Raw genomic sequence first — 27501 nt, 5'->3', positions numbered from 1 at the left:
TCTTATAACGTTGTGATGTTATTCCTGCTAGAAATTTATGAATAAATTGAAAACTGGGTGTTATCAGTCCGGGGCGTTTCCCTACACACCCTGGCGCTGTCAAATCAATGCTGAGTGTGCAGGCATTCACTCCTTTGACAAGGGGAATGGTAATTTATTTATATTTTTCCAAGAGGAATAACAGAAGAATGGCACAACACAGAGTTCTAAACAAAGGCTCTCCAGAATTATTGTTCCACGTGGATTTCAACTATTTATTAAAGGGGTTCTGCAGTTTTTTTAAACTCTGGATAGATCATCATCAGCATCTGAACAGCGGGGGTCCGACACTCGGGACCCCCACCGATCAGCTTTTTGAGAAGGCAGAGGCGCTGGCAGTAGCGCCGCGGCCTTCTCGCTGTTTACCGCAGGCCCAGTGATGTCACGACTAGTATCGCTGGCCTGGGCGGGGCTAAGCTCCGTTTACTTGAATGGAGCTTAGCCCCGCCCAGGCCATTGATACTAGTCGTGACGTCACTGGACCTGCGGAAAATAGCGAGAAGGCCGCGGTGCTACTGCCATTCGCCTCTGCCTTCTCGAACAGCTGATCGGCAGGGGTCCCAGGTGTCGGACCCACGCCCATCAGATGCTGATGATCTATCAAGAGGATAGATCATCAGTTTAAAAAAACTGCAGAACCCCTTTAAATCAGACAGGCCAGGAGAGAAGAAGAAGGGCGCATGGGGCTTTCATAAAAGCCGAGCATCAACTCTTATAAATATATATTAAAGGGGTATTCTTGTTTTCAGATATTGATGACCTATCCTCCCTATAGATCATCAATATCAGATCGGTAGGGTGCCAACACCCAGCACCCCCTGTTTTTGGCAGCCGCTGTCTGCGGAAACTTAACAGTGGATGGAGATGGAAGCAGAAGGCGCCACCCACTGCGTGGTGGTCATGCAGGTGTATTGCAGGACAGATCCCATTCAAGTGATCTGATATTGAGGACCTAGCCGTGCACATGCTCAACCAGACAACCCATTTATACAGTAGATGGGACAGAACCCCTGTTCCCATGATCAGCAGCAGTTCCAGTGGTCGGACCTCTACTGATCAGCCGTTTTTCTCTGTCACAAGAACTGAAACAGTGGATGAAGCGAGAAGGAGAAAGCGCCACCCACTGTGTAGTGGTCATACTGAGGTACTGCAGCTCGGCTCCTGTTTAAATGATCTGGTATTGACTCAACCTGCTGCTCCATTCATACAGGACCCCGATTGACCCAGGATCCTCAATGGGGGTCCAAATGGTCAGACCCCCACTGATCAGATCCTATTGATAGGGGATAAGTTGATTTACTGTCACAGACCCTTTTGGTGTCCAGTACATTTTGCTACATCTATATACCCTCACTATTCTCTAAAACATCCACAAGACACCAAGTAACCCCGAGTACAGTATAATAGATTCATCTACATACTTGTAATGTATCACGACGGCCTGTCTGTTTCTATATCAAGTATTTTTCCTCTTTTCCCATTTTAGGTCCTTTGCTCTGCCAGAAATAATAATGCAATTTAATTGAAATGTCTTTAAAATGTGATTAAAAAAAGCCCTTCTTCGGAGCAATGGCCGCCTACTGTACGCCAGCCTTCATTCCAGTAATTAGAGCTAGGATGGCAGAACTCGCAGTCTCTCTTTAGGCCCCCCCCCATGGCTATTCTCCACACTGTAAAAAGATTCCCCTAAGAATCTTCTGCTCTATTGATTAACGACTACGCTCCATCCTGACAAGCAATGAAAGGACCCAAGACACTTCCTGACGTTCGAAGGAGGAGCGGAAACCTCTTAAAATAGTACAGGAGAGAGATCTCATGACAAATTCACTGATACATCTGTATCTGGGCCATCACATCACCTATAGAGATAAGCGAAACATCTAAACTCCTACGTTTTGCTGAAGAGCAGATTTCCTGGAGATACATGAAAGACGAAGAAATGTAGAAATGAATGAATCCATAAACCATGAGATCTCCTCTGCAGTAGAAGATTTATCCATCAGCAATTCTTCATACTTTTGCTCATTTCCCTAATCACCGATATACCAGATCAACCATAACATTAAAGCCACTTCCCTAATACTATTTGGGTCCAAAACTGCTCTGACCCATTGAGACATGGACTCTATAAGACCTCTGAAGTATCAAATTAGATGTAAGTTGTGAGGAGCGACCTCCATCGATCGGACTCGTTTTTGCAGCGAATCCCAAAGATGACGATCAGATTAAGATTTGGAAAATTTAAGGTCAAGTCATCACTTTGATCTCATTATCATGTTCCTGATCAGTTTTTGCAGTTGGCCGGGGTATTGTCCTGCTGAAAGAGGCCACTGTTATTAGGGGGCACCTCTGCCATGAAGGGGGGTACTTGTCTGTATGATGTTTAGTTAGGTGGTACATGTCACATCCACATGATGCCATGACCCAAGGTTTCCCAGCAGAACATTGCCCAGTGCATCACATTGTCTTCTTCCCATAGTGTATCCTGGTGCCATCTCTTCCTCAGGGAAGTAATGCACACACACCTGGCCATCCATATGATGTAATCAAACCAGACCACCTTCTTCTGTTGCTCCGTGGTCCACTGTCCAGTTGTGATCCTCATGTGTCCATTTTAGCCTCCTTCGCTGGTGGACACAGATACTTTGGCCAGCCTGTAGCCCCATAGGCAGCAAGCTGTGATGCCCAGTGTGTTCTGACATCTATCATTTGTACTACTCTACAGCAGCTCTTAGATAAGCTATCCTTTATTCCCAGGTGTATCAATAGGCGTCCATGACCTTGTCACCATTTCACCGGTTGTCATTCTTTGGACCACTTTTGGTAGGTACTACTAATCACTCCATACCAAGAACCTGCCCACAAGACTGGACTTTTTAGACATGCTTTGACCCTGTTGTCTAGACAGACTGTATATTGGAGAAGTATGGTCCCATGTCTATAGGTGCTCTATGTGGATGGCTCCATAAAACTTGAAGGCTATATGGATTCCTCATGAAAAGATAATTCCCCTAGACATGATTTTTTTAGTTAGGGAGGAAGCGTACATGTTCAGAGGGAGAGCATACATTTAGGAAAATCATGATCCTAGTTGCATTTCAACTTTTGGTCCCTGAGGTGCAAGATTTTAAATCTGTTCACATGACCCGGCACAATACTGTAGATCTGCAGTGACCCAGTGGATCACTGCTAAAAGTCAAAAGAACTTAAAGTTAAAAGCACTTATCTCTCTATGCACTATATATTCCAAATAGATGTGTATGGACCAGTGATGAGTGAAGTGAGCTTCAGGTCCTAGATCCAAAGTCGCTTCGCTCAAAACTCTCTACGGAGATTTGTCTTGGTACAGCATTAAAATGCACGGCCTCGGATGAGGCGAAGTCAGTTATTTCCTGTTACCTCGGAGCCGAAGTTGGATCCAAGTTTTAAAATGTTTTTTTTTTTTTAGTTTAAAAATCTAAAACAAAGGTATTCACCCAAGTCTTGCTAGACTTTGGGAATAACTGGCTTCCACTCGTCGGAAGCTATACATTTTAAAGCTGTACGATGACAGATCTCCGTACAGCATTACACTGCGTGCAGAATTATTAGGCAAATGAGTATTTTGACCACATCATCCTCTTTATGCATGTTGTCTTACTCCAAGCTGTATAGGCTCGAAAGCCTACTACCAATTAAGCATATTAGGTGATGTGCATCTCTGTAATGAGAAGGGGTGTGGTCTAATGACATCAACACCCTATATCAGGTGTGCATAATTATTAGGCAACTTCCTTTCCTTTGGCAAAATGGGTCAAAAGAAGGACTTGACAGGCTCAGAAAAGTCAAAAATAGTGAGATATCTTGCAGAGGGATGCAGCACTCTTAAAATTGCAAAGCTTCTGAAGCGTGATCATCGAACAATCAAGCGTTTCATTCAAAATAGTCAACAGGGTCGCAAGAAGCGTGTGGAAAAAGCAAGGCGCAAAATAACTGCCCATGAACTGAGAAAAGTCAAGCGTGCAGCTGCCAAGATGCCACTTGCCACCAGTTTAGCCATATTTCCGAGCTGCAACATCACTGGAGTGCCCAAAAGCACAAGGTGTGCAATACTCAGAGACATGGCCAAGGTAAGAAAGGCTGAAAGACGACCACCACTGAACAAGACACACAAGCTGAAACGTCAAGACTGGGCCAAGAAATATCTCAAGACTGATTTTTCTAAGGTTTTATGGACTGATGAAATGAGAGTGAGTCTTGATGGGCCAGATGGATGGGCCCGTGGCTGGATTGGTAAAGGGCAGAGAGCTCCAGTCCGACTCAGACGCCAGCAAGGTGGAGGTGGAGTACTGGTTTGGGCTGGTATCATCAAAGATGAGCTTGTGGGGCCTTTTCGGGTTGAGGATGGAGTCAAGCTCAACTCCCAGTCCTACTGCCAGTTTCTGGAAGACACCTTCTTCAAGCAGTGGTACAGGAAGAAGTCTGCAACCTTCAAGAAAAACATGATTTTCATGCAGGACAATGCTCCATCACACGCGTCCAAGTACTCCACAGCGTGGCTGGCAAGAAAGGGTATAAAAGAAGAAAATCTAATGACATGGCATCCTTGTTCACCTGATCTGAACCCCATTGAGAACCTGTGGTCCATCATAAAATGTAAGATTTGCAAAGAGGGAAAACAGTACACCTCTCTGAACAGTGTCTGGGAGGCTGTGGTTGCTGCTGCACGCAATGTTGATGGTGAACAGATCAAAACACTGACAGAATCCATGGATGGCAGGCTTTTGAGTGTCCTTGCAAAGAAAGGTGTCTATATTGGTCACTGATTTGTTTTTGTTTTGTTTTTGAATGTCAGAAATGTATATTTGTGAATGTTGAGATGTTATATTGGTTTCACTGGTAAAAATAAATAATTGAAATGGGTATATATTTGTTTTTTGTTAAGTTGCCTAATAATTATGCACAGTAATAGTCACCTGCACACACAGATATCCCCCTAAAATAGCTAAAACTAAAAACAAACTAAAAACTACTTCCAAAAATATTCAGATTTGATATTAATGAGTTTTTTGGGTTCATTGAGAACATGGTTGTTGTTCAATAATAAAAATTAATCCTCAAAAATACAACTTGCCTAATAATTCTGCCCTCCCTGTAAACCGAAGTTTTGAGTAAAACGACTTTGGATCTACAATCCGAAGCTCGATTCGCTCATCCCTAGTATGGACATCAACAGTTAACACTGTCAGTCTTGGTTAGGATGACATGGAGACCAGCTGGTCTGACCTCCTCTGGTTAGTGAGTGTCTAGTCAGAGAAACTAGAGCCAAGACCTGCATATTTGAGCTCCTACCAAGTAGGCCCAAAGAGAAGCCTCATCTAGGAAACACTATTCCTGAGACCGAAAAGCTTAACTGAGAGTCGACCCCTGAGACAAGAGAAAGAGAGAAAAGACATCTGCAGAAGGTATGTAACCATCAAGACTGCACAGGATTCAGACAGTAAGGTGCTGCACGTTTATGGCAAAAAGACTTTACTGCTTATGGAAAGGGTTGAACTATGCTTTCTGCTGCTGTGTGAACTACTACTCCCATTATCTAGTCAGTAAAGAAGGACTTTATTTATTGTAACCAAACAGTCCTGGTTATGCTCTCCACCTGAACTACAGCAGAAAGGACATGCCCACTGAGCTGTTATATGGAGAGGGCTGTGGCAGAAAGGACGCACCCCCTGAGCAAGGACACACACACACACACACCCCTGAGCTGTGATAGGGAGAGAGCATTCAATACAATAGCATTCAGGTCCAGGTGCTGGTTTGAAAAATGTAACTATTTTTCATGGGGTCCCCCTTTAATTCAAATTTTAATATATAAATAAAATAAAAATGGACAATGTTTTGACTATAACCTGCAGTATGATATTATAAAGTGGTAATACCCGACTGTCCAGCTCTGCTGGGAACTTGGTTTGGAACTGGCACATGGTTCCTTCACTGTAGTCCCTTTGTATGAAGACTTTGGTGGACAGGGAGGCGCTTCTCCTCAGATCCTGAAGGTTATGCATCTGGAAGGAAAGAAGAACACAAACGTAAGGACATAAGACCGGATCTCTGCATGGTGAAGAAGAATAAAACCCCAGCATCGTATTTCCTTATAAAGGATCGTCTGGAGAGTCCAGTTGAGAGGAGAGTGAATGTCTCAGTGGGATTCTGAATGTAAGTTCCCTCTGCGAAGACGTCGTGAGGAGCCGACATAAGAAACAAACAGGAAGCGCAACGTAAAATGAGCCACAATACAGACATATACAACATAATGGAGGAACGACCAATTAAAATGCCTCCTGTCGACAACGAGATGCCCGGCACTATTGAAAAAATGCAAATACCCAGTGGATTGCGCTAATACATAAGCGGGTGCTTGATATCCTTCCTCCGAATCATTACCTCGTATAAAGAGACGGGTTCCTGAGGTCAAATCAGAGGTTAAATCTAAGACTGGGGGTGACGAAGGCTTTGGTGGACAAATTTGTCATTTTTTTTTCTTTTTTTTTCTGGGAAATATTTTTAGTGCCAAGGTACCAATAATAAAGTACTTTTTTGCAAATTGGAAGTGGCAAAAATTCCAATGCAATTAGACCAGGATTACTGCAAATCCAGTGCCCGCCTATTGATTCTGCTTTAGAACGACCTACAAATTCTATTTCTATATCATCTAAGTTTATAGGGCACCAATGTATTCTGCACCCTGTACAGTAATACACTGAAAGGACCCCCTAACTCCAGGTAAGTTCCTAATCTACTGTAAGTTTTCCTTTAAAGAGGCTATCCACTCCATTTGTACTGATAGCCTATCCTCAGGTTGGGCCATCAATATCTGATCAGGGGGGGTCAGACACCGGGCAGTAGAGGTGAGCGAAGTTGTTATAAATTCGATTTGGCTGCTTTGTCGAATAAAAAACAAATTCACTTTGTGACGAATTACTTTGCCAAGTAGTGGGTGCAATGACGGGGAACGGCGATTGTACCGCCCCCCCCCATCATTGTACCCCTCAGATGCTGCATATTAAGGTCTATAATAAAAAAATAAAATCATACTTACCTCATCCATTTGATCATGAAGAGCCCTCCGCCGCCATCTTGATTGAAGATCCAGCGCAGAATCTCGCACGACGCATGATGACGTCATCATGTCGGCCAGTGTGGTGACGTCATACGTCACTGCGCATGAGATTTCACACGGGACCTTCAGTCAAAATGGTGGCGGCGGGCTCTTTGCTGTCAAACGGATGAGGTGAGTATGAGGTTTTTTTTACCCCATTTCAGGGAAAATCACGAAGCACAAGGAAATTCGGCTTCGCGGCTAATCAAATTTTCCCTGAAATTCTGATCGAAGTTCACTTCAGACACATCGATTCACTCAACACTAGCCAGCACCTCTGCAGGTGCCGTAAGTCGGTGCTGGGAGTACGCCGCTCCAGCCATTGTGCAGTGGCCGGAGATGGTTACTGCAGTGTTGCTCCCACTGAAATGAATGGATGAAGTTACGAGCTCCATCCAGTGCGCACTGGGTGGAGCTGTGTAGTCTAAGTACTGACTTCCCTAAGTATACTGTTTACATGGAGCCTCAAGGCTCCATGTAAAGGCCTCTTTACATAGCCAATGATCAGGGCAATTATCAGGAAGGAGCTCTCCTGATAATAGCCCTATCACAGATTTGCTCGTTCATCAGGTGACAGCATCGCTGATGCCGACATCTATATCTTGTGAGCAACAGATTGTTCTGTGTAAACGAAGATCTTCTGCCCAGAAACAATGACTATTTATGGTGATGAGAGATCACTTGTGTCCATGTAAATGCAGCTTTCACCCCCTGTAAAGAGCAGGCAGTTATCGGGAACAGAGTGGTTCATTCCCGATAATTGCCTGTCGTGTAACTGCGTGTAAGCCCTGTTTCCACCACCCCTAACTCCTTGCATACACTCCTGGGCTCCGATAGCTGCAGAAAGGAGGTATTGATGTGCTACAAGACAGGTATAGTGTATGGAGGATGGAAGTTGCAGTAGACAGGATGTTGGTGACTGTGTGAGCGATTATGATCCTGAATACGGCTGATAAGATCTTCAGCAGAATCTCTGTTGGAATGGAGTTCATGAGGAGACATGAAGTACAGAGGTGAGGTGGGGATGTGACTTATGAGCAGCAGCACTTGTATGCAGTCTCCATAACCACAGAGTGTCCTGTCCATCCTCTCTGTACTACATGTCTCCTCATGAACTCCATTCCTACAGAGATTCAGCTGAAGATCTTATCAGTTGTATTCAGGATCATAATCCCTGACGAGCAGAGCAGGGAGGAGGATGAGGCAGCTCTTTAGCTCAGTGTTATAAAGTACCGGTAGCCTGCACTCCTGACTTTTCGTAAAGCTTGTGTACTGTCTGTCTATTTTATGTTGTGGAAAAGGGTAAACGGATTGATAGGTAGTGATAGGTAGGTTACAAATGTAAGGAAGATATGTATGGGTTTATTTGGGTAGAATGTAAAATGTGGTTTTGGATACGGTTAGAAATTGAGATTGAGTATGTTGTAGGAAAAGCTTATGTTGAAAAGGTTATTAAAAATGACGTGTGTTTTAGTCTTAAACACGTTGTTAAGCTGTAAGGATGGTTCATTGGATGTTATAGTGTAACCAATGGTAGGAAGTATGAGTATGTTACAAAGTAACTCTTTCCTGTAGTTTTAGTAAACAGAGGTGCGTCTTATAGGCAGAAAAATACGGTAAGTTTAGCTCCAGCCCTGTATCCACAGAGGTTCAGTAGAAAAGATTGTGGACCTGCTCCAGCCGCAGCAATAAATGCTCAAAACATAATTAACACATTACAGCTTTTCTAAGCAAATAAATGCAAACAGTCTAAAGAACAGAGCGCTGGCTGATAAACGTCAGACCTTCTAGAGAGCTGATCGGTATAAGATGAAGACCACCATTATACCAGCAGAAATGAGTCCTGGAACTGTAACCTGCACCGAGGCTGATCCCAGCATATAAGTAATTAGAGAGAAACGGGGGGGGGGGGGCTGTCTCTTTCACCTCATCGCCCCTCCACCTGTGATTTGACTGTGAGGGAGTGGGGGTGGGGCTGCGATGGCAACACGGGGGCATGACTTTCACAGATGCCCCCTAGTACTTGCCTTTGGCCAGCAAACCTATTTATTTTCATGAAAATGATTGGTAATTGGTATTGTCTCGTCCGTAATGACCCACACAATAAAATGATCACTTTTTTCGCCTAATATGGTAAGCAGCATAAAAAAATAAATAACAAAAATATAACCACAATTGCTGACTTGTGTTCATTCCACCAAAATGCTACCCCAAAATGAATCTGTAACGGAGCAACGTCCATGCAAGAAGATCACAGACGGGGACCAAAAGTCTTGTGAAGACAAGTCTGGGAGCAGGAACCGGGAACTAAGTTGCGGTTACCTTGAAAGTATAGATTTCTCCACAGATCATGTTCGGGAGAGGGAGGGGGGGGGGGGGGGGGGTTCGGGTTGCCCAGAGTAAAAAAACAAAACAAAAACTGGATAACCCCTTTTAGTGCCAGGCTAGCCAGTATTTGTAATGGGTAATGCAGTATATGCAAACTAGATTGCACATCATGTATGTCCAACCCTTCTTGATAGATAGCAGGGGGGCATTTGGTCCTCCTCAGATACCAGGGCCTGAGTCATCTCTGCAGCAACACATCTATGGTTATAATTAGTGTTGAGTGATTTAAAGTCAGACATCGTTCTGAATTTAAGGGAAAATGAGATTTGCCGCAAAGCCGAATTTCCTTGTCCTTTGTGGCAACGAATCGATTTTTCATGAAATAGTGTAAAAAACAAGAAAATCATACTTACCTCATCCATTTGCTTGCAATGGGCCGGCCGCCGTAATCTTGATTGAAGATCTTGCACGAAATCATTTTCGAGGTGACGTATGACGTCACCACGCCAGCCAATGTGATGACATCATCACGGACCACGTGAGATTTCTTGGTATATCTTCAATCAAGATGGTGGTGGCCAGCGCGTCACGAGCAAATGGATGAGGTAAGTATGATTGAATTTTTTATTTTTTTATTTTACACTATAAAATTGCGATCAGATAAATGCGGCGTAGTAGGGGTACAATGACGGGGAGCGGCGCAATCGCTGCTTCCTGTCATTGCACCCAAAGAAATGCGCTTCATGACAAGGTAATTCGTCACAAAGCAAAAAAAATAAGAAATTTGCCGAGGCAGCCAAATCAAATTTTTTAATACTCTCTAAATCTCTGGCTTTCATCTCGGTATTTCTACACTAGTCCTATCTAGTGGGGTTGTGCACGCAGAGGGTCAGCGGCCGAGCACGCCGCCATTGAACCCCTGGTAGTGACACACCGGCTATTAGTGCTGAGGCCGGCACGCTAAGCTGTACTGACGCTCGGCTAATGGTGCTCGATCACTGCTTTTACTAATGTCTTTATGGAGGAAATGTAAAGAAGAAAAGCGCAATCAATTAGAGGTTTATTCCCACCAGATGAATAAAGGAGATTATGCTGGCGCTGTATGAGGACGGCCACCGTCTATTAGCAGATCTGCTTATCCCTCATAATAAGAGTCGTCATGTTAAACATTGGCAATTATCTGCACAGCGTACAATCCGCACGGGCTTAGGTGTGCACACAGTGAGGTGTGTTTTCTAAGCTCGGTAATGCAATCCTCTGTGTGACATGTTTGCACATACTTGTCAACTCTCCCAGAACGTCCAGGCGCCGACCAGAGAAAGGGCAGACCTCCCGGACTCTCTGTAAAGCTCTTAAGTCTCCACGATGCGCCACATCCCATCAAAATACTTACTTCTCCTCACTCCTGCAGTGCTCTACGTTCCCAGGCAATGCTGCTGAGAACATCGGTGGTCAGGGCTGGAGTCAGGGTGTATCCAGCTATGGAGAGTGCAGCAAGGAGTGGAAAGCAGCCATGGAGTTTGGTCTGGTGTCTGTATCTGTTTAGGAGGTCTGTTCTGAAGTCTGTATTTAGGAGGTCTGGTCTGAAGTCTGTATTTGGGAGGTCTGGTCTGAAGTCTGTATTTAGGAGGTGTGGAGTTTCGTTCTGGTAGATAGGGTAAGCGGACGCAGTACAGAGGCAAAAGACAAGTTCCTAATGCAAAACTTCAGTGTTTATTCACACTTGAGGCAAATGCACAAATCAATGTGTTACTTTACAGTCTTGGTGGTTACTTCACACACAATGGAAAGTCACCTTGATGTCAGTTCTGCCTACAGCAGTCCACGGCAGGCTTTAGGGGACCTGTTTCCTCGGCCCATGGGTCTCAGCCCTCCAACTTGACACCAAGCCTCAGATCCCAACAAAGAGATCAGCTGCCTATTTAAGGACAGCCAGGTGCTGCCAAAAACCAGGACTGGCAATTAAAATCCAGTCCTGTATTTGACCCCACCTGGTTGCAAATCAGCCCAGCAGCACACGCTGGAAGGAAAATACCTATTTTTCCAGACCATTCCCCTCACTGTGTTACATAGGTCTGGTCTGAAGTCTGTATTTAGGAGGTCTGGTCTGAAGTCTGTACTTAGGAGGACTGATCTGAAGTCTGTATTTAGGAGGTCTGGTCTGAAGTCTGTATTTAGGAGGTCTGGTCTGGTCTGAAGTCTGTATTTAGGAGGACTGATCTGAAGTCTGTATTTAGGAGGTCTGGTCTGAAGTCTGTATTTAAGAGGTCTGGTCTGAAGTCTGTACTTAGGAGGACTGGTCTGAAGTCTGTATTTAGGAGGTCTGGTCTGAAGTCTGTATTTAGGAGGTCTGGTTTGAAGTTTGTACTTAGGAGGACTGGCCTGAAGTCTGTATTTAGATGGTCTGGTCTGAAGTCTGTATTTAGGAGGACTGGTCTGAAGTCTGTATTTAGGAGGTCTGGTCTGAAGTCTGTATTTTGGAGGTCTGGTCTGAAGTCTGTACTTAGGAGGACTGGTCTGAAGTCTGTATTTAGGAGGTCTGGTCTGAAGTCTGCATTTAGGAGGTCTGGTCTGAAGTCTGTACTTAGGAGGTCTGGTCTAAAGTCTGTATTTAGGAGGTCTGGTCTGAAGTCTGCATTTAGGAGGTCTGGTCTGAAGTCTGTACTTAGGAGGACTGGTCTGAAGTCTGTATTTAGGAGGTCTGGTCTGAAGTCTGTATTTAGGAGGTCTGGTGTAAAGTCTGTATTTAGGAGGTCTGGTGTAAAGTCTGTATTTAGGAGATCTGGTCTGAAGTCTGTATTTAGGAGGTCTGGTCTGAAGTCTGTATTTAGGAGGTCTGGTCTGAAGTCTGTATTTGTTTAGGGGTCTGGTCTGGATGGAAATTGCTTAGGCTGGAGGCATCACATATAAATGAGGTAGGAAATATAACAAAAAAATATAGCACCACAGCAGTAGTGCCCATTCACTGACATAGACCGCACTCCATTAGTCCTATGGAAGCGAATGAAGTGGTCCGAGATGCGTACTACTGCTCCATTCGCAGTGATGGGACTCTCTTATTCCTTCTGGAAATCTTGTTACTATTTCCTTTGTCGATGGGGTGTGTCCCTGCATAGTCTGACATTGCCCAGCCAGTAACGGCAGTTAGGCTTGAGTGAATTGAGCTTTGGATTATAGATCTGAAGTCGATTTCTTCAAAAACATCAGTTTTTATGCTGTTCCCTTACAGCATTAAAATGTATTGGTTCTGTGTAGCCAAACTTCATATCGGCCGAAATGTAAATAGACTTCAGCAAATGACTTTGTTATTCCTATCTGCGGATTTATAAACAATTTAAAATAGGAATCCGAAGTGGGCTTTGGTACCAAGGTACCATCCGGTACCAAAGCCCCCTTTCGCTTTCCTCTTTTAAAATGTTTTTCAATAGACAAATAGGAATACTGAATTAATTCACCGAAGTCTCGCGCCAATTCGGCCAAGATGAAGTTTGGATCCACGGAGCCAATACATTTTAATGCTGTACGGTAACCGCATTAAAACCAAAGTTTTTGAACACATTGACTTGCTCGATTTGTTCAAGCCTACTGGCAGTGGCAGGCTGACCCCATTGAGCACATTGTTAATTTATTAATACATTTCCAGTAGGGTTATCATAGGAATGTCACAATGCAGAGTTGTGGCATTAGGCCAGATCCCCGCTGTGTCCCATTATAGTCAGTGGGGTCTGGAGGTGATCCGGCCCTTTCCGGCTATCTTCAACTTCTTAAAGCCGGACTTCTAGAGTGCAGGGGACCGGATAATGTCCCCCTATTGCCGCTCCGCTACAGTGAAGTGAATGGCGCTGTGCTGCATTACCAAACACGACCCTTAGACAGGGTTAGCGCTCTTTTCTGGAAGAAAAACTGGAGAATCCATGTAAAGGGGTTTTCTCATGATTAATGTATGAAATAGAAATCCGCCATCATATAGTACAGGACAATCTCTTTCTAACAAAGCTAGAACCAGCTCTGTACCTCACATGGATCCAGAGATCTCCCCATTAATTGCTCCAATTGCTCTGTTAGATTCTCTTCAGAATTCTGTTTATTCTCTGCTCCAACTTTCTCCCTAGCACAGCTTAGGGGGCATGTCCTTTCCGCTGCAGCTCTCTCTCTCTATCACAGCTCAGGGGAGATGTGTCCTTTCTGCTGCAATTATCTCCCTATCACAGCTCAGGGGGCACGTCCTTTCTGCTGCAGCTTTCTCCCTTTCACAGCTCACAGGGTGTGTCTTTTCTGCTGCAACCTTCTCCCTATAAAAAAAACTGGGGGGTGTCCTTTCTGCTGTAGCTCTCTCTATCACAGCTCAGAGGGTGTGTTCTTTATGCTGTTGCTGTTTCCCCATCACAGATAACAGGGTGTGCCCTTTATGCTGCAGCTCTCTCCCTATCACAGCTCAAGGGGTGTGTCCTTTCTCAATGGGCATGTCCTTCCGGCTTCAGCTCTCTCCCTGTAATTGTCAAAGCTTCTCACAGTAAATACGGCTGGTGGCAGTTGAAGGCTGGAATTGAGCATGTGCGACCACCTCAATAGGTGGACATGGACATTGTAATACAGATTAAACACAAGGGGGCGCCAGTAAAGAGAATGTCTCACAACTGGAGCGTTTTTGTAACAGAAAGTAAATTACAAAAGTAACAGTTTTTTTTAATGCAGAATAATATTAAAATAACATTTTGTGGTGGTACAACCCATTTAAGAAGTAGCTCTGTACCAAATGTCACGTGCCGTCACATGTCTGGCATCCTGCTGGTTACTGTATGTGATTATCACATTTCTATCATGTGTTTTTGCCAAAACTCTTCAGACTGAATGGCTAATGAGTAACTTGTGTTGAGCATCAGTTCCATCGCCAATGCCAAATCTGACAAAGTGAGCACATGTAAAACTTGGCCGGCTTCCTGGAGGACTGGTATGAAGTGATCAGTAATACTGCGGCAGCGTCTTTCACCACGTATTGGACTCAGATCTAATAAACAGGGCTTCTCCAGCAGATACAGCGCTGAGGTCAGGTAGACTGCTCGTATACAAACGAGGCCCCATCTACAATTCTGCACAAAGTAGTGGGAGATGCTCATCAAACCAAAAAACCCCGACTGTGCAATGACCATAACCCGGCAGAGAAGAGGCAGATGTCCCGCCACCTTATAATTCATACAAGGGCATACACAGAAGAGAGGGGGCCTCACAGCAAATATTAAATTGGGTCCCGTTTAAGATACCCTTTCCATGACGCTTAAAGTGGTTGACCCATCTCAGACATAGGGGGCATATAACTAGGGGCTGTGTCAGGGGCTGAGCAGCTCCTCCAGAATTGCCACTTCATTTCTGTGTTTTTGTCTTGTTAGATTTGAGTGTGTTTGGACACTCTGTTGCACCTGGTAACCTCCATCACATGGTCTGGCATAGGTGTGGCTCACGGCCTGGCCTCATTCACATTGTACTACCACAGTATTCATGCTGGGCCTTTGTGTGGAGGCTTGGCTGTGTGCTGAATTATATCACCCCCAGACCATGTTCACACCATAGTTAGTGTAGCGGCTAGGACCCTTTGCCATGCTGAGTGACCGTGACGTGGTGCATTGATGGGCTCCGATATCTTCCTGACTGGAACATATTGGCGAAAGTCTCAGCTTTTAATACCTGCATGTATGACTTCCCAGTATAGTCAGTAGCATTTCTGTTTGGTGCATTTCCTCTCTGTGTTTCATATAACTAGGATAGGTCACCAATGTCAGTGTCACGAGGGTATCAAGAGCCACGTCTGACTCCGTTATACCCGGGGTCAGGAAGTCGCAGCGGGTGGCTGCGCGCTCTATATCTAAAGATCACGTTGTTTTTTAGTGATTGTTTTCTGTGTTTGCCTTGCTATCCTTTTTGTCTCTCTCAGGGATCCGTAGCTTCTCCTCCTCAGCTGTTTCTTGTCTGCCACTCCCTACCTCCTTATATTCTCCCCTCACACTTCTCTAGTTGCCAGTTATAGAGCTTCCTGCCTGGACATCTATACTGACCCACTGGAGTGGTGAATCCTGCTTGTCGTTCCTGAGTGCTACCCTCCGGATCCCTGTTGGGCTTATTGTTGTCTCCTGTTGTCGCCCACCTGGGAATATATGTTGAGTCTGTGTTGTCTGTCCTCCCCTTGGTGTTTTCCCTTAGAGTTAGTGGTGCGGACTAGTGTTCCCATCGCCCTGTTCACCACCTAGGGCTCAGCTCAGGGAAAGCCAGGGCTTTAGGCACGTGATCGGCGTACGGGTGAGGAACCCGTCTAGGGACGTCAGGGCAGCCAGGTGCCAGCCGCCAGGTGAGTCAGGGGTCACCATCTTCCCTCTCACTTGGGCAGGGCCTTCCTCGTTCCCTCCCTCTGTGTCACGTATGTGATAGCCACGCCGACCGTGATATTATAACTGGCCCTTACTTTTTGAGAAAAAAAAAATAATATAATTCATATAATTTTTTATTTGTTGTTTTTTTTTTCTCTCTCTACTTAGAATCCAATATGGATCCTATTGATGCTTTGGCAGAACAGCTTCAAAGCCTGTCTTTGGAGGTGGCAGGATTGAAGGCGTCTGTTCTCCAACAACAGCAGCAAATGCAGCAGACCGCACCCCCAGCGGTTGCTATGGGTAACCAGGTTGTCACTGAACCCAAGGTTGCTCTTCCCGACAGATTTTCTGGGGGAAGGGACAAATTTGCAACGTTCCGTGAGGCCTGCAAATTATATTTTAAGTTGCGCCCTTACTCCTCAGGTAATGAAGAACAGCGGGTAGGGATTGTCATTTCCCTGCTTCAGGGGGATCCGCAATCCTGGGCGTTCTCGTTACCCCCTGGTTCTCAGGCTCTTCGGTCAGTGGAGGGATTTTTTGGGGCTTTGGGTCTCATATATGATGACCCTGACCGAGTCGAAGTTACGGAGACTCCTACAGGGAGATCGGTCAGCAGAGGAATATTGCTCAGAGTTCCGTAGGTGGGCTACGGATACTCAGTGGAACGACCCGGCTCTCAGGAGTCAGTTCTGCTCTGGGTTATCTGAAAGGGTTAAGGATGCACTGGCGCTGTATGAGACCCCCCTTTCCCTTGATGCTGTTATGTCCCTCTCTATCAGAATAGATAGACGTCTTAGGGAGAGATCGAAAATTCCGGAGCAAGTGGTTACCTCTCCCAAGCAACAGTCAGCCTGTACTGACTTAGATGAGCCTATGCAGCTAGGCGGAACTTCTCGTCAGGTCCGTCCTCCCGAGGTTCGCCGTAGGGGGGGGGGCTTGTTTTTTCTGTGGGGGGAGGGGTCATTTCATTAATGTCTGTCCCTCCTTTCTCAAAAACAAAAGACCGTCGGAAAACTACTAACCCCGGGCTGTGCGGAGGATGTCAGCCGGGGGGTATACGTTTCCTCCATACGAACATCTCAATTTGTGTTACCAGCGGTCATTGTTTTTGGTGTTAAGACGGAGTCTATTTCTATTTTTCTAGACAGTGGAGCAGGGGTAAACTTGATTGATGCCCATTTTGCCCGCACTATGGGTTTATCTCTCTGTACGCTGCAGAGACCTATTCCCGTATTCGCTATAGATTCTGCTCCTCTGTCTCAGAGAAACCTCACCCACATTGTTCGTAATTTACACCTTCGGGTAGGGGACCACCATAATGAGTGTCTTTCATGTTACGTTCTGGAGGGCCTTCCCTCTCCGGTGGTATTGGGTCTTCCCTGGTTGGTAGCGCACAATCCAGTGGTGGATTGGCAGGCCAGGGAGATATTGGAGTGGAGTGAGCATTGCAGAGAGAATTGCTTAAATAACAATTGCTTAATCGCCTCCATAGCTTCCCTACCTACATTTATTTCGGACTTTGAGGACGTTTTTTCTGAAAAGGGTTGTCAGAAACTACCACCTCATCGTCCTTATGATTGCCCGGTTAACCTGATTCCCGGCGCAAAATTACCCAAGTCCAGGTTGTATAATCTTTCGGGTCCCGAGAGACAAGCCATGAAAGATTATATCTCCGAGAGTCTGGCTAAGGGACACATCAGACCCTCTTCTTCACCCGTGGCTGCAGGGTTTTTCTTTGTTAAAAAGAAAGATGGGGGCCTGCGTCCTTGCTTAGATTTCCGTGAGTTAAACCAGATAACCATCCGTGACCCATACCCTCTTCCTCTCATTCCTGACCTTTTTAATCAGATTGCGGATGCTAAGTGGTTCTCCAAACTTGATCTTAGGGGGGCCTACAATCTGATTCATATCAGGGAAGGGGATGAGTGGAAGACAGCTTTTAACACCCCTGAGGGGCATTATGAAAATCTAGTTATGCCTTTCGGTCTGACCAATGCCCCTGCTGTCTTCCAACATTTCGTTAATGATATTTTTAGTCATCTCATCGGCAGGTTTGTAGTCATATACCTAGATGATATCTTAATTTATTCGGCTGATCTGAAAACACATGAGGTGCATGTCAGGCAAGTACTGCAGGTCCTACGGACGAATAAATTATATGCGAAAATTGAAAAATGTGTCTTCGCTGTTCAGGAATTACAGTTCCTGGGATATCTATTATCTGCTTCAGGTTTCCGCATGGATCCTGGGAAGGTCCAGGCAATTTTAGATTGGGATCTTCCTGAGAACCTTAAAGCCCTACAACGGTTTTTGGGTTTCGCTAATTTCTATAGAAAGTTCATAAAAAATTATTCAGTGATCGTTAAACCCCTTACCGACATGACTAGGAAGGGGACGGATTTTTCCAAATGGTCTGTCGCCGCTAAAGATGCATTTTCCTCTCTAAAAGAGAGGTTTACCTCGGCACCTGTTCTAATTCAACCTGATGTCTCCCAGCCTTTTATTGTCGAGGTAGATGCGTCAGAGGTGGGAGTGGGAGCTGTATTGTCTCAGGGTCCGTCTCCTGGCAAATGGCGTCCTTGCGCTTTCTTTTCCAAAAAATTATCTTCTGCGGAGAAGAATTATGATATTGGAAATAGGAAACTGTTGGCGATTAAACTGGCGCTTGAAGAGTGGCGTCACTTCTTAGAGGGAGCAATCCACCCCGTCACGGTGATTACGGATCACAAGAACCTTCTGTACCTAGAATCGGCTAAGCGTCTCACCCCTAGACAAGCTAGGTGGTCGCTATTCTTTACCAGATTTAACTTTGTAATCACCTATCGTCCTGGGGCAAAAAATACCAAGGCAGACGCATTATCTCGTAGTTTCCCTGGAGGGGGTAATGTTTGTGATCCGGTACCTATTTTACAAAGAGGAGTGGTTGTCTCTGCTGTACACTCTGTTCTAGAGGGAAAGGTGTTAGAGGCTCAGGGGGACGCCCCGGCCTCTTGCCCCTCAGAGAAATTGTTTGTACCGTTAAACCTGCGTCTTGAATTATTAAAAGAACATCATAATTCGGCACTTGCTGGACACCCGGGTAGTAAAGCAACCTTGGAGCTTTTATCTCGTCGTTTTTGGTGGCCAAGGTTGCGTCAGGATGTAATGGATTTCGTGTCTACTTGTTCTACTTGTGCACGCGCGAAAGTCTCTCATACACGTCCAGCAGGGTCTTTATTGCCACTTTTCATCCCCAATAGGCCATGGACACATCTGTCAATGGATTTCATCACTGACTTACCGTTGTCGGCGGGTAAAACAGTTATCTTGGTAGTAGTAGACAGGTTTAGCAAAATGGTACACTTTATTGCGCTACCCGCACTTCCTAATGCTAAAACTCTCGCTCAGGTGTTTATCTGTGAAATCGTGAAGCTTCACGGGGTCCCTTCCGATGTGGTTTCGGATCGGGGAACCCAGTTTATTTCTAAGTTTTGGAAAGCTTTTTGTTCCCGTTTGGGGGTTCACTTGTCCTTTTCCTCAGCTTTCCATCCTCAGTCGAATGGACAGACTGAGCGTACCAACCAAAACCTAGAAACATATTTAAGGTGTTTTGTGTCTGAAAACCAAGAGTTGTGGTCATCATATTTACCGTTAGCTGAGTTTGCCATAAATAATCATTATCAGGAGTCCACTGGCAAGTCACCATTCCTTGGTGCATACGGTTTTCATCCCCAATTTTGTACTTTCAAAGAGGGGGGTCTCCTGGGGTTCCCGAAGAGGAAAGGTTTTCTTCATCTCTTTCATCGGTATGGCAGAAGGTGCAAGTTAACTTGAAAAAGATGAGTGGTAAATATAAATGCATGGCCGATAAGAAACGGTCGCCAGGTCCGGACCTAGGAGTGAATGACTATGTGTGGTTGTCTACTAGGAATATTAAGTTGAAGGTTCCTTCTTGGAAACTGGGTCCTAGGTTCATTGGTCCCTATAAAATAGTAGCCGTCATTAACCCTGTGGCTTTTCGCCTGGAGCTACCTCAGACTTTTAAGATCCATAACGTCTTCCATAAATCGTTACTCAAGAAGTATGTTCCACCTCTAGAACCATCGCCGCTGCCACCTCCTCCTGTCATTGTGGCTGGTAATCTGGAGTTTCAAATAGCCAGAATTGTTGATTCTCGTCGGGTCCGCCGCTCTCTTCAGTATCTGGTGCATTGGAGGGGTTACGGTCCCGAGGAAAGAATGTGGGTTCCAGCGTCAGAGGTAAACGCCAACAGGTTAATTCAGACTTTCCATGCCTCTCATCCGGAGAGACCTGGTCCTGAGTGTCCGGAGGCCCCTCGTGAAAGGGGGGGTACTGTCACGAGGGTATCAAGAGCCACGTCTGACTCCGTTATACCCGGGGTCAGGAAGTCGCAGCGGGTGGCTGCGCGCTCTATATCTAAAGATCACGTTGTTTTTTAGTGATTGTTTTCTGTGTTTGCCTTGCTATCCTTTTTGTCTCTCTCAGGGATCCGTAGCTTCTCCTCCTCAGCTGTTTCTTGTCTGCCACTCCCAACCTCCTTATATTCTCCCCTCACACTTCTCTAGTTGCCAGTTATAGAGCTTCCTGCCTGGACATCTATACTGACCCACTGGAGTGGTTAATCCTGCTTGTCGTTCCTGAGTGCTACCCTCCGGATCCCTGTTGGGCTTATTGTTGTCTCCTGTTGTCGCCCACCTGGGAATATATGTTGAGTCTGTGTTGTCTGTCCTCCCCTTGGTGTTTTCCCTTAGAGTTAGTGGTGCGGACTAGTGTTCCCATCGCCCTGTTCACTACCTAGGGCTCAGCTCAGGGAAAGCCAGGGCTTTAGGCACGTGATCGGCGTACGGGTGAGGAACCCGTCTAGGGACGTCAGGGCAGCCAGGTGCCAGCCGCCAGGTGAGTCAGGGGTCACCATCTTCCCTCTCACTTGGGCAGGGCCTTCCTCGTTCCCTCCCTCTGTGTCACGTATGTGATAGCCACGCCGACCGTGATAGTCAGATACAGATAGGTGCAGGTCTCACCTCTCCTTTCTCTAGAAAGTGGGGGAAGGCACACCGCGCAAGCGCGACCATCCTCCATTCACCTCTATGGAAGTTGCGAAAATATCCGAGCGCCGGCTAGGTTATTATCAGAACTCCCAAAGGAATGAATGGAGAGGTGGCCGCTCTTGCTCAGTGAGCTAATTATTCACTTCTATGGGAAGTATACAGTCATGGCTGTAAATGTTGGCACCCCTGAAATTTTTTCAAGAAAATGAAGTATTTCTCACAGAAAAGTATTGCAGTAACACATGTTTTGCCATACACATGTTTATTCCCTTTGTGTGTATTGGAACAAAACCAAAAAAGAGAGGAAAAAAAGCAAATTGGACATAATGTCACACCAAACTCCAAAAATGGACAAAATTATTGGCACCCTTTCAAAATTGTGGATAAATAAGATTGTTTCAAGCATGTGATGCTCCTTTAAACTCACCTGGGGCAAGTAACAGGTGTGGGCAATATAAAAAATCACACATGAAAGCAGATAAAAAGGAGAGAAGTTCACTAGGTCTTTGCATTGTGTGTCTGTGTGCGTCACACTAAGCATGGACAACAGAAAGAGGAGAAGAACCAAAACTGAGAACCAAAATTGTGGAAAAATATCAACAATCTCAAGGTTACAAGTCCATCTCCAGAGATCTAGATTTGCCTTTGTCCACAGTGGGCAACATTATCAAGAACTTTGCAACTCATGGCACTGTAGCTAATCTCCCTTGGTGTGGACGGAAGAGAAAAATTTATGAAAGGTGTCAACGCAGGATAGTCCAGATGGTGGATAAGCAGCCCCAAACAAGTTCCAAAGATATTCAAGCTGTCCTGCAGGCTCGGGGAGCATCAGTGTCAGCGCGAACTATCCGTCGACATTTAAATGAAATGTAACGCTATGGCAGGAGATCCAAGAGGACCCCACTACTGACACAGAGACATAAAAAAGCAAGACTACATTTAGCAAAAATGAACTTGAGTAAGCCAAACTCCTTCTTGGAAAACGTCTTGTGGACAGATGAGACCAAGATAGAGCTTTTTGGTAAAGCACATCATTCTACTGTTTACTGAGAATGGAATGAGGCCTACAAAGAAAAGAACACAGTATCTACAGTGAAATATGGTGGAGGTTCATTGATGTTTTGGGGTTGTTTTTCTGCCTCTGGCACTGGGTGCCTTGAATGTGTGCAAGACATCATGAAATCTGAGGATTACCAACGGATTTTGGGTCGCACTATAGAGCCCAGTGTCAGAAAGCTGGGTTTGCGTCCGAGATCTTGGGTCTTCCAGCAGGACAGTGACCCCAAACATACTTTAAAAATCACCCAGAAATGGATGGCAGCAAAGCGCTGGAGAGTTCTGAATTGGCCAGCAATGAGTCCAGATATAAATCCCATTGAACAGAACACCTGTGGAGAGATCTTAAAATTTCTGTTGGAAAAAGGCGCCCTTCCAATAAGAGAGACCTGGAGCAGTTTGCTAAAGAAGAGGTGTCAGAAGCTTATTGATGGTTATAGGAAGCGACTGATTTCAGTTATTTTTTCCAAAGGGTGTGCAACCAATTATTAAGTTAAGGGTGCCAATAATTTTGTCCAGCCCATTTTTGGAGTTTGGTGTGGCATTATGTCCAATTTGCTTTTTTTCCTCCCTTTTTTGGTTTTGTTCCAATACACACATAGGGAATAAACATGTGTATAGCAAAACATGTGTTACTGCAATACTTTTCTGTGAGAAATACTTCATTTTCTTGAAAAATTTCAGGGGTGCCAACATTTACAGTCATGGCGACTGTATATACAAAAATTATATATATATATAATAAATATATATGCCCCTGATTTATTACTACCCTAGCAATGCCCCTGACATTAATTATAATATTATAATTTTATAAATTTATGACATAGAAATATATATATATATATATATATATATATATATAGTGGGGATTCACTCTGGTAGAAAGGGTATACGGACGCAGTACAGAGGCAAATTACCAGTTCTTAAAGAGGACCTTTCATTACAATAAAAAAATCTAAACTAAGTATACAAACATGGAGAGCGGCGCCCAGGGATCTCCCTGCACTTACTATTTTCCATGGGCGCCGCTCCGTTCTCCCGGTATAAGCTCCGATATCTTCAGATTTTCGGCTCAACTGGGTGGAGCCTGCCGGCGTCTCCTTCTCCCAGGCTATAGCGCTGGCCAATCGCAGCGCTCAGCTCATAGCCTGAGAGAAAAAAAAACCTCTCAGGCTATGAGCTGAGAGCTGCGATTAGCCAATGCTACAGCCTGGGAGAAGGAGACGCCGGCAGGCTCCACCCAGTTGAGCCAAAAATCTGAAGATACCGGAGGCTATACCGGGAGAACGGAGCGGCGCCCATGGAAAATAGTAAGTGCAAGGAGATCCCTGGGCTCCGCTCTCTCCGTGTCTGTATGCTTAGTTTAGATTTTTTATTGTAGTGAAAGGTCCTCTTTAAATCAAATTTCTGTGTTTCTTCACACATAATGCAAAAACAAAATGTCACTTTGCAGTCTTGGTATTAGTTCATACTGTGGGATACCAGCTCACTATATCTGCGGTAGGAATGTATCCGCGTGCTCGGTGTCCTGGTTTTTCAACCTCCTTGTTCAGGTACATAGAAAATGAGTAAAATTAGACTCCAGCACTCACTTTTTTTCGAAGTATCAAGTTTATATCCATTTATTCAAGTTACACACGGATAGTACAGGGCTCAAGATCTCTCTTGGTACAGGCTGTTTTTGACGCGTTTCGAAAAGTCTTATTCGTAAAAGTCATACGAATAAGACTTTTCGAAACGCGTCAAAAACAGCCTGTACCAAGAGAGATCTTGAGCCCTGTACTATCCGTGTGTAACTTGAATAAATGGATATAAACTTGATACTTCGAAAAAAAGTGAGTGCTGGAGTCTAATTTTACTCACTTGGTATTAGTTCACACACAATGGAAAGTCCACATAGCAAAAATCACCTTGTTGGCAGTTCTATCTCCAGCAGTCCATAGCAGGATTTTAGGGGGCCTGTTTCCCCTGAACACGGGTCTCAGCCCTCCAGAACAGCACAGGTCTCAGATCCCAGCACACACACACTTTGCTGCTGAGCCCAGCTGCCTATTTATGGACAGCCAGGTGCTGTCAAAACCTGGACCGGCACTTAAAATCCGGTCCGGTATTTGACCTCACCTGGCCAGCAGCACATGCTAAGAGGAAAATACCTGTTTTCCCAGACCAAACCTCTCACTGTGTCACAATATATATATACAGTACAGACCAAAAGTTTGGACACACCTTCTCATTCAAAGAGTTTTCTTTATTTTCATGACTATGAAAGTTGTAGATTCACACTGAAGGCATCAAAACTATGAATTAACACATGTGGAATTATATACATAATAAACAAGTGTGAAACAACAGAAAATATGTCATATTCTAGGTTCTTCAAAGTAGCCACCTTTTGCTTTGATTACTGCTTTGCACACTCTTGGCATTCTCTTGATGAGCTTCAAGAGGTAGTCCCCTGAAATGGTTTTCACTTCACAGGTGTGCCCTGTCAGGTTTAATAAGTGGGATTTCTTGCCTTATAAATGGGGTTGGGACCATCAGTTACGTTGAGGAGAAGTCAGGTGGATACACAGCTGATAGTCCTACTGAATAGACTGTTAGAATTTGTATTATGGCAATAAAAAAGCAGCTAAGTAAAGAAAAACGAGTGGCCATCATTACTTTAAGAAATGAAGGTCAGTCAGTCAGCCGAAAAATTGGGAAAACTTTGAAAGTAAGGGCTATTTGACCATGAAGGAGAGTGATGGGGTGCTGCGCCAGATGACCTGGCCTCCACAGTCACTGGACCTGAACCCAATCGAGATGGTTTGGGGTGAGCTGGACCGCAAAGTGAAGGCAAAAGGGCCAACAAGTGCTAAGCATCTCTGGGAACTCCTTCAAGACTGTTGGAAGACCATTTCAGGGGACTACCTCTTGAAGCTCATCAAGAGAATGCCAAGAGTGTGCAAAGCAGTAATCAAAGCAAAAGGTGGCTACTTTGAAGAACCTAGAATATGACATATTTTCAGTTGTTTCACACTTGTTTGTTATGTATATAATTCCACATGTGTTAATTCATAGTTTTGATGCCTTCATAGTCATGAAAATAAAGAAAACTCTTTGAATGAGAAGGTGTGTCCAAACTTTTGGTCTGTACTGTAGATATATATATTTTTTGTAACAATCAGTTTATTTTGTGATTGTAGATTCTCTATTCTGCTTTCTGCACATGGTTATGGGGGTGGCCATCTTGCCCTAGTTGCTATTAACAACATTTAGAGGTACAGTATGCTTTACAGTAGGCCCATGGGCCACTAAAACAGACTTTTCATTGACTTATATGGAGTGTTGTGGGCATGCTCTGTGAACTGTGTAAAGGTCATTGTACAGGGAAGGGGAGGAGGTTAACTGTGACTTCACCTGTTGTTAATGTTAAATCCTGTGTTTTCTATGTATAGGTGATATCTGTCATTGCCTCTACAGAACAGGAAGTGTCAGCTTATTACTAGGACTAGTGGCCCCTGTGAGAACTGAAAGATTTCACTTAAAAAAAAAAAAATATATATATATATATATATATATATAGACAGTAAAAAAACAAAAATAAAAATAAAAAGTATGTGTAACATAAAAGACGCTCCCTTTAAAGAGCGGTGGTATACAGCAAGAGCTGCCGCCTGCAATATTTGGTCTATCAACTGAATGAATAGAGAAGAGCTGCTAATAATAATTCTAACGAGTTGCTGTTCACATGTCAGCCTTTCTTAGCCGTGAAATGAGTCACAGGAATGAACCAAAGCCCTTTCCACTTCCAATGTATAATTGTGAGATGCACTGAATACATGTCCTCCCACTCACATCACCAAAATAGCACTCGTTTCCCTGTACTCGCTATCACCCACATTATTTTATTTGCTGACATCAGTGCGTGCCCTGAGAATGACTCATAAATGCTAATAATACATGACAGTTTATGTAAAAAAAAAATATATATATATATTTAGAATCCACCTGATACATTCAAAAAGTTGCCCCTAATTTGGTATTTGCATCTATACGTCAAAGTATAAAGCACATAGTAAAAGGCTCTTGTTCTCTGGAGGACCCAGCTTGCTGATTTCAGTGGACATTGTGTAATGCTTAATTTCTCCTGTGGGGGAGCTGTAGGGAAATCAAGCACTTGCTTCCAGGTTACTACAAAAATTACAGCTGATCATGGAGGGTTTTAACGGAAAGATACTCTGTGTTCTGCTTCTATTCAAGGGAAAGGGATTGCAAACATTTAGGTTATTTTTCCAGTCCAGCTTGCAATACTCCCTAAATCTATGAATTTTCTAATCTCTTCGTGCAAGCGCTGTTTGGCTGATTTTTCCTGGAGGCTACAGAAGACAAATGAGATAGATGCCATGTGATTCCTGTAGATAAACAACATCTGACAGAAAGAGATATTACTGCTCATCTCCCGCGGGCAATGACTTAAGTATTCATCATCATGAAATGAATAGGAATATGACTTCATATACCAACCGCACAGGTTTCCCCGATATGCGTACTACTCGTAAGCAGAGAAGAAGGACAACATCTGCTGTAGGGGATGCAGCTATCTGACCCATATTGTACCCTCGCAGTATTTCTTCGGCTTTACCACGAGGCACAAGACCCCGGTGTCCTCCACCTTTGACATTTTCGTCCTAATCGCTGAGTATTCTTTATATAATGAAAAGTTATTGTTTTTATTTCAGTTTTTCCTAATTTTCAAGATCTTTGCTTGCTGTTAGAGATGAGCTAAGTTCTTGAGCATAAAAAAAAATGTAAAAAAGCGCACTTCTTTGTAAGTAGCGGGTGCAATGACAGGGAACGGGGGCGCCCTTCCTTCATTGTAGCCCTCAGATGCCGTGTTCATCACTGATTGCAGCATCTGACTTCACTATTTAAGTGTAAAATTAAAGATAAATAAATAAAATCATACTCACCTCTTCTGTTTGATTGGGAAGACCAGTCCGTCGCCATCTTGTTTAAAGATCGAGCATGAAGTCTCACAGGGCGCGTGATGACATCTGTCACCGTGCACGAGATTTAGCGCGGGATCTTCAATCAAGATGGCGGCGGCCGGCTCTTCGCGCTCAAATGGGTATGATTTTTTTTTTTACCCCATTTCAGGTAAAATTGATTCGTTACCACGAACCACAAGGAAACTTGGCTTCACGGCAAATCGAATTTTCCCTGAAATTCGGACGGAAGTATACTTTGGACGCTTCAATATTCATGCGCTCCTGGCTCGGCCGAGTGTGCATGTGTCAGACACTGATTTCCTGGCTTATCTCCTTTCTGAACAAAGGGATCAGGTGTTGAAATTCAGCGCTCTCCAGCCTTCTTTTCCCCGACACCATCTGTTGGTGGCACGTTGGGAGGCTACCATACACATACAACGGCTGGTCCCATCAAACATGGTGGGTTCTGGTACCTTTAAGTGTTTGGCCACCTTTAAGGAAAGCTTGTCCCATTCCATAATACATAATAATTCCATAATAGTGAAAATGGTAGGAGG

General features: G+C 44.5%; 1 protein-coding gene across 2 annotated transcripts in view; it reads right to left on the bottom strand.

The window, feature by feature from the left end:
- GOLGA7B (golgin A7 family member B) overlaps positions 1-27501 on the bottom strand; it is a 292087-nt gene that overhangs the window by 22189 nt on the left and 242397 nt on the right. Inside the window, exons 1-2 of one of the 2 annotated variants that reach the window (XM_040436633.1) lie at positions 10786-10868; positions 5958-6083 (exon numbers count right to left, since the gene is read on the bottom strand). In XM_040436633.1, coding sequence (XP_040292567.1) covers positions 5958-6083 — 126 coding nt within the window. In that variant the 5' untranslated portion in view covers positions 10786-10868. Of the gene's footprint in view, positions 1-5957; positions 6084-10785; positions 10869-27501 lie in introns of those variants that run through there. The other variant, XM_040436632.1, reaches the window with a different exon arrangement.

The sequence above is a fragment of the Bufo bufo genome, chromosome 6, assembly GCF_905171765.1.
Source record: "Bufo bufo chromosome 6, aBufBuf1.1, whole genome shotgun sequence".
NCBI lineage: Eukaryota > Metazoa > Chordata > Amphibia > Anura > Bufonidae > Bufo > Bufo bufo.
This window is presented reverse-complemented; position numbering and strand designations above follow the sequence as displayed.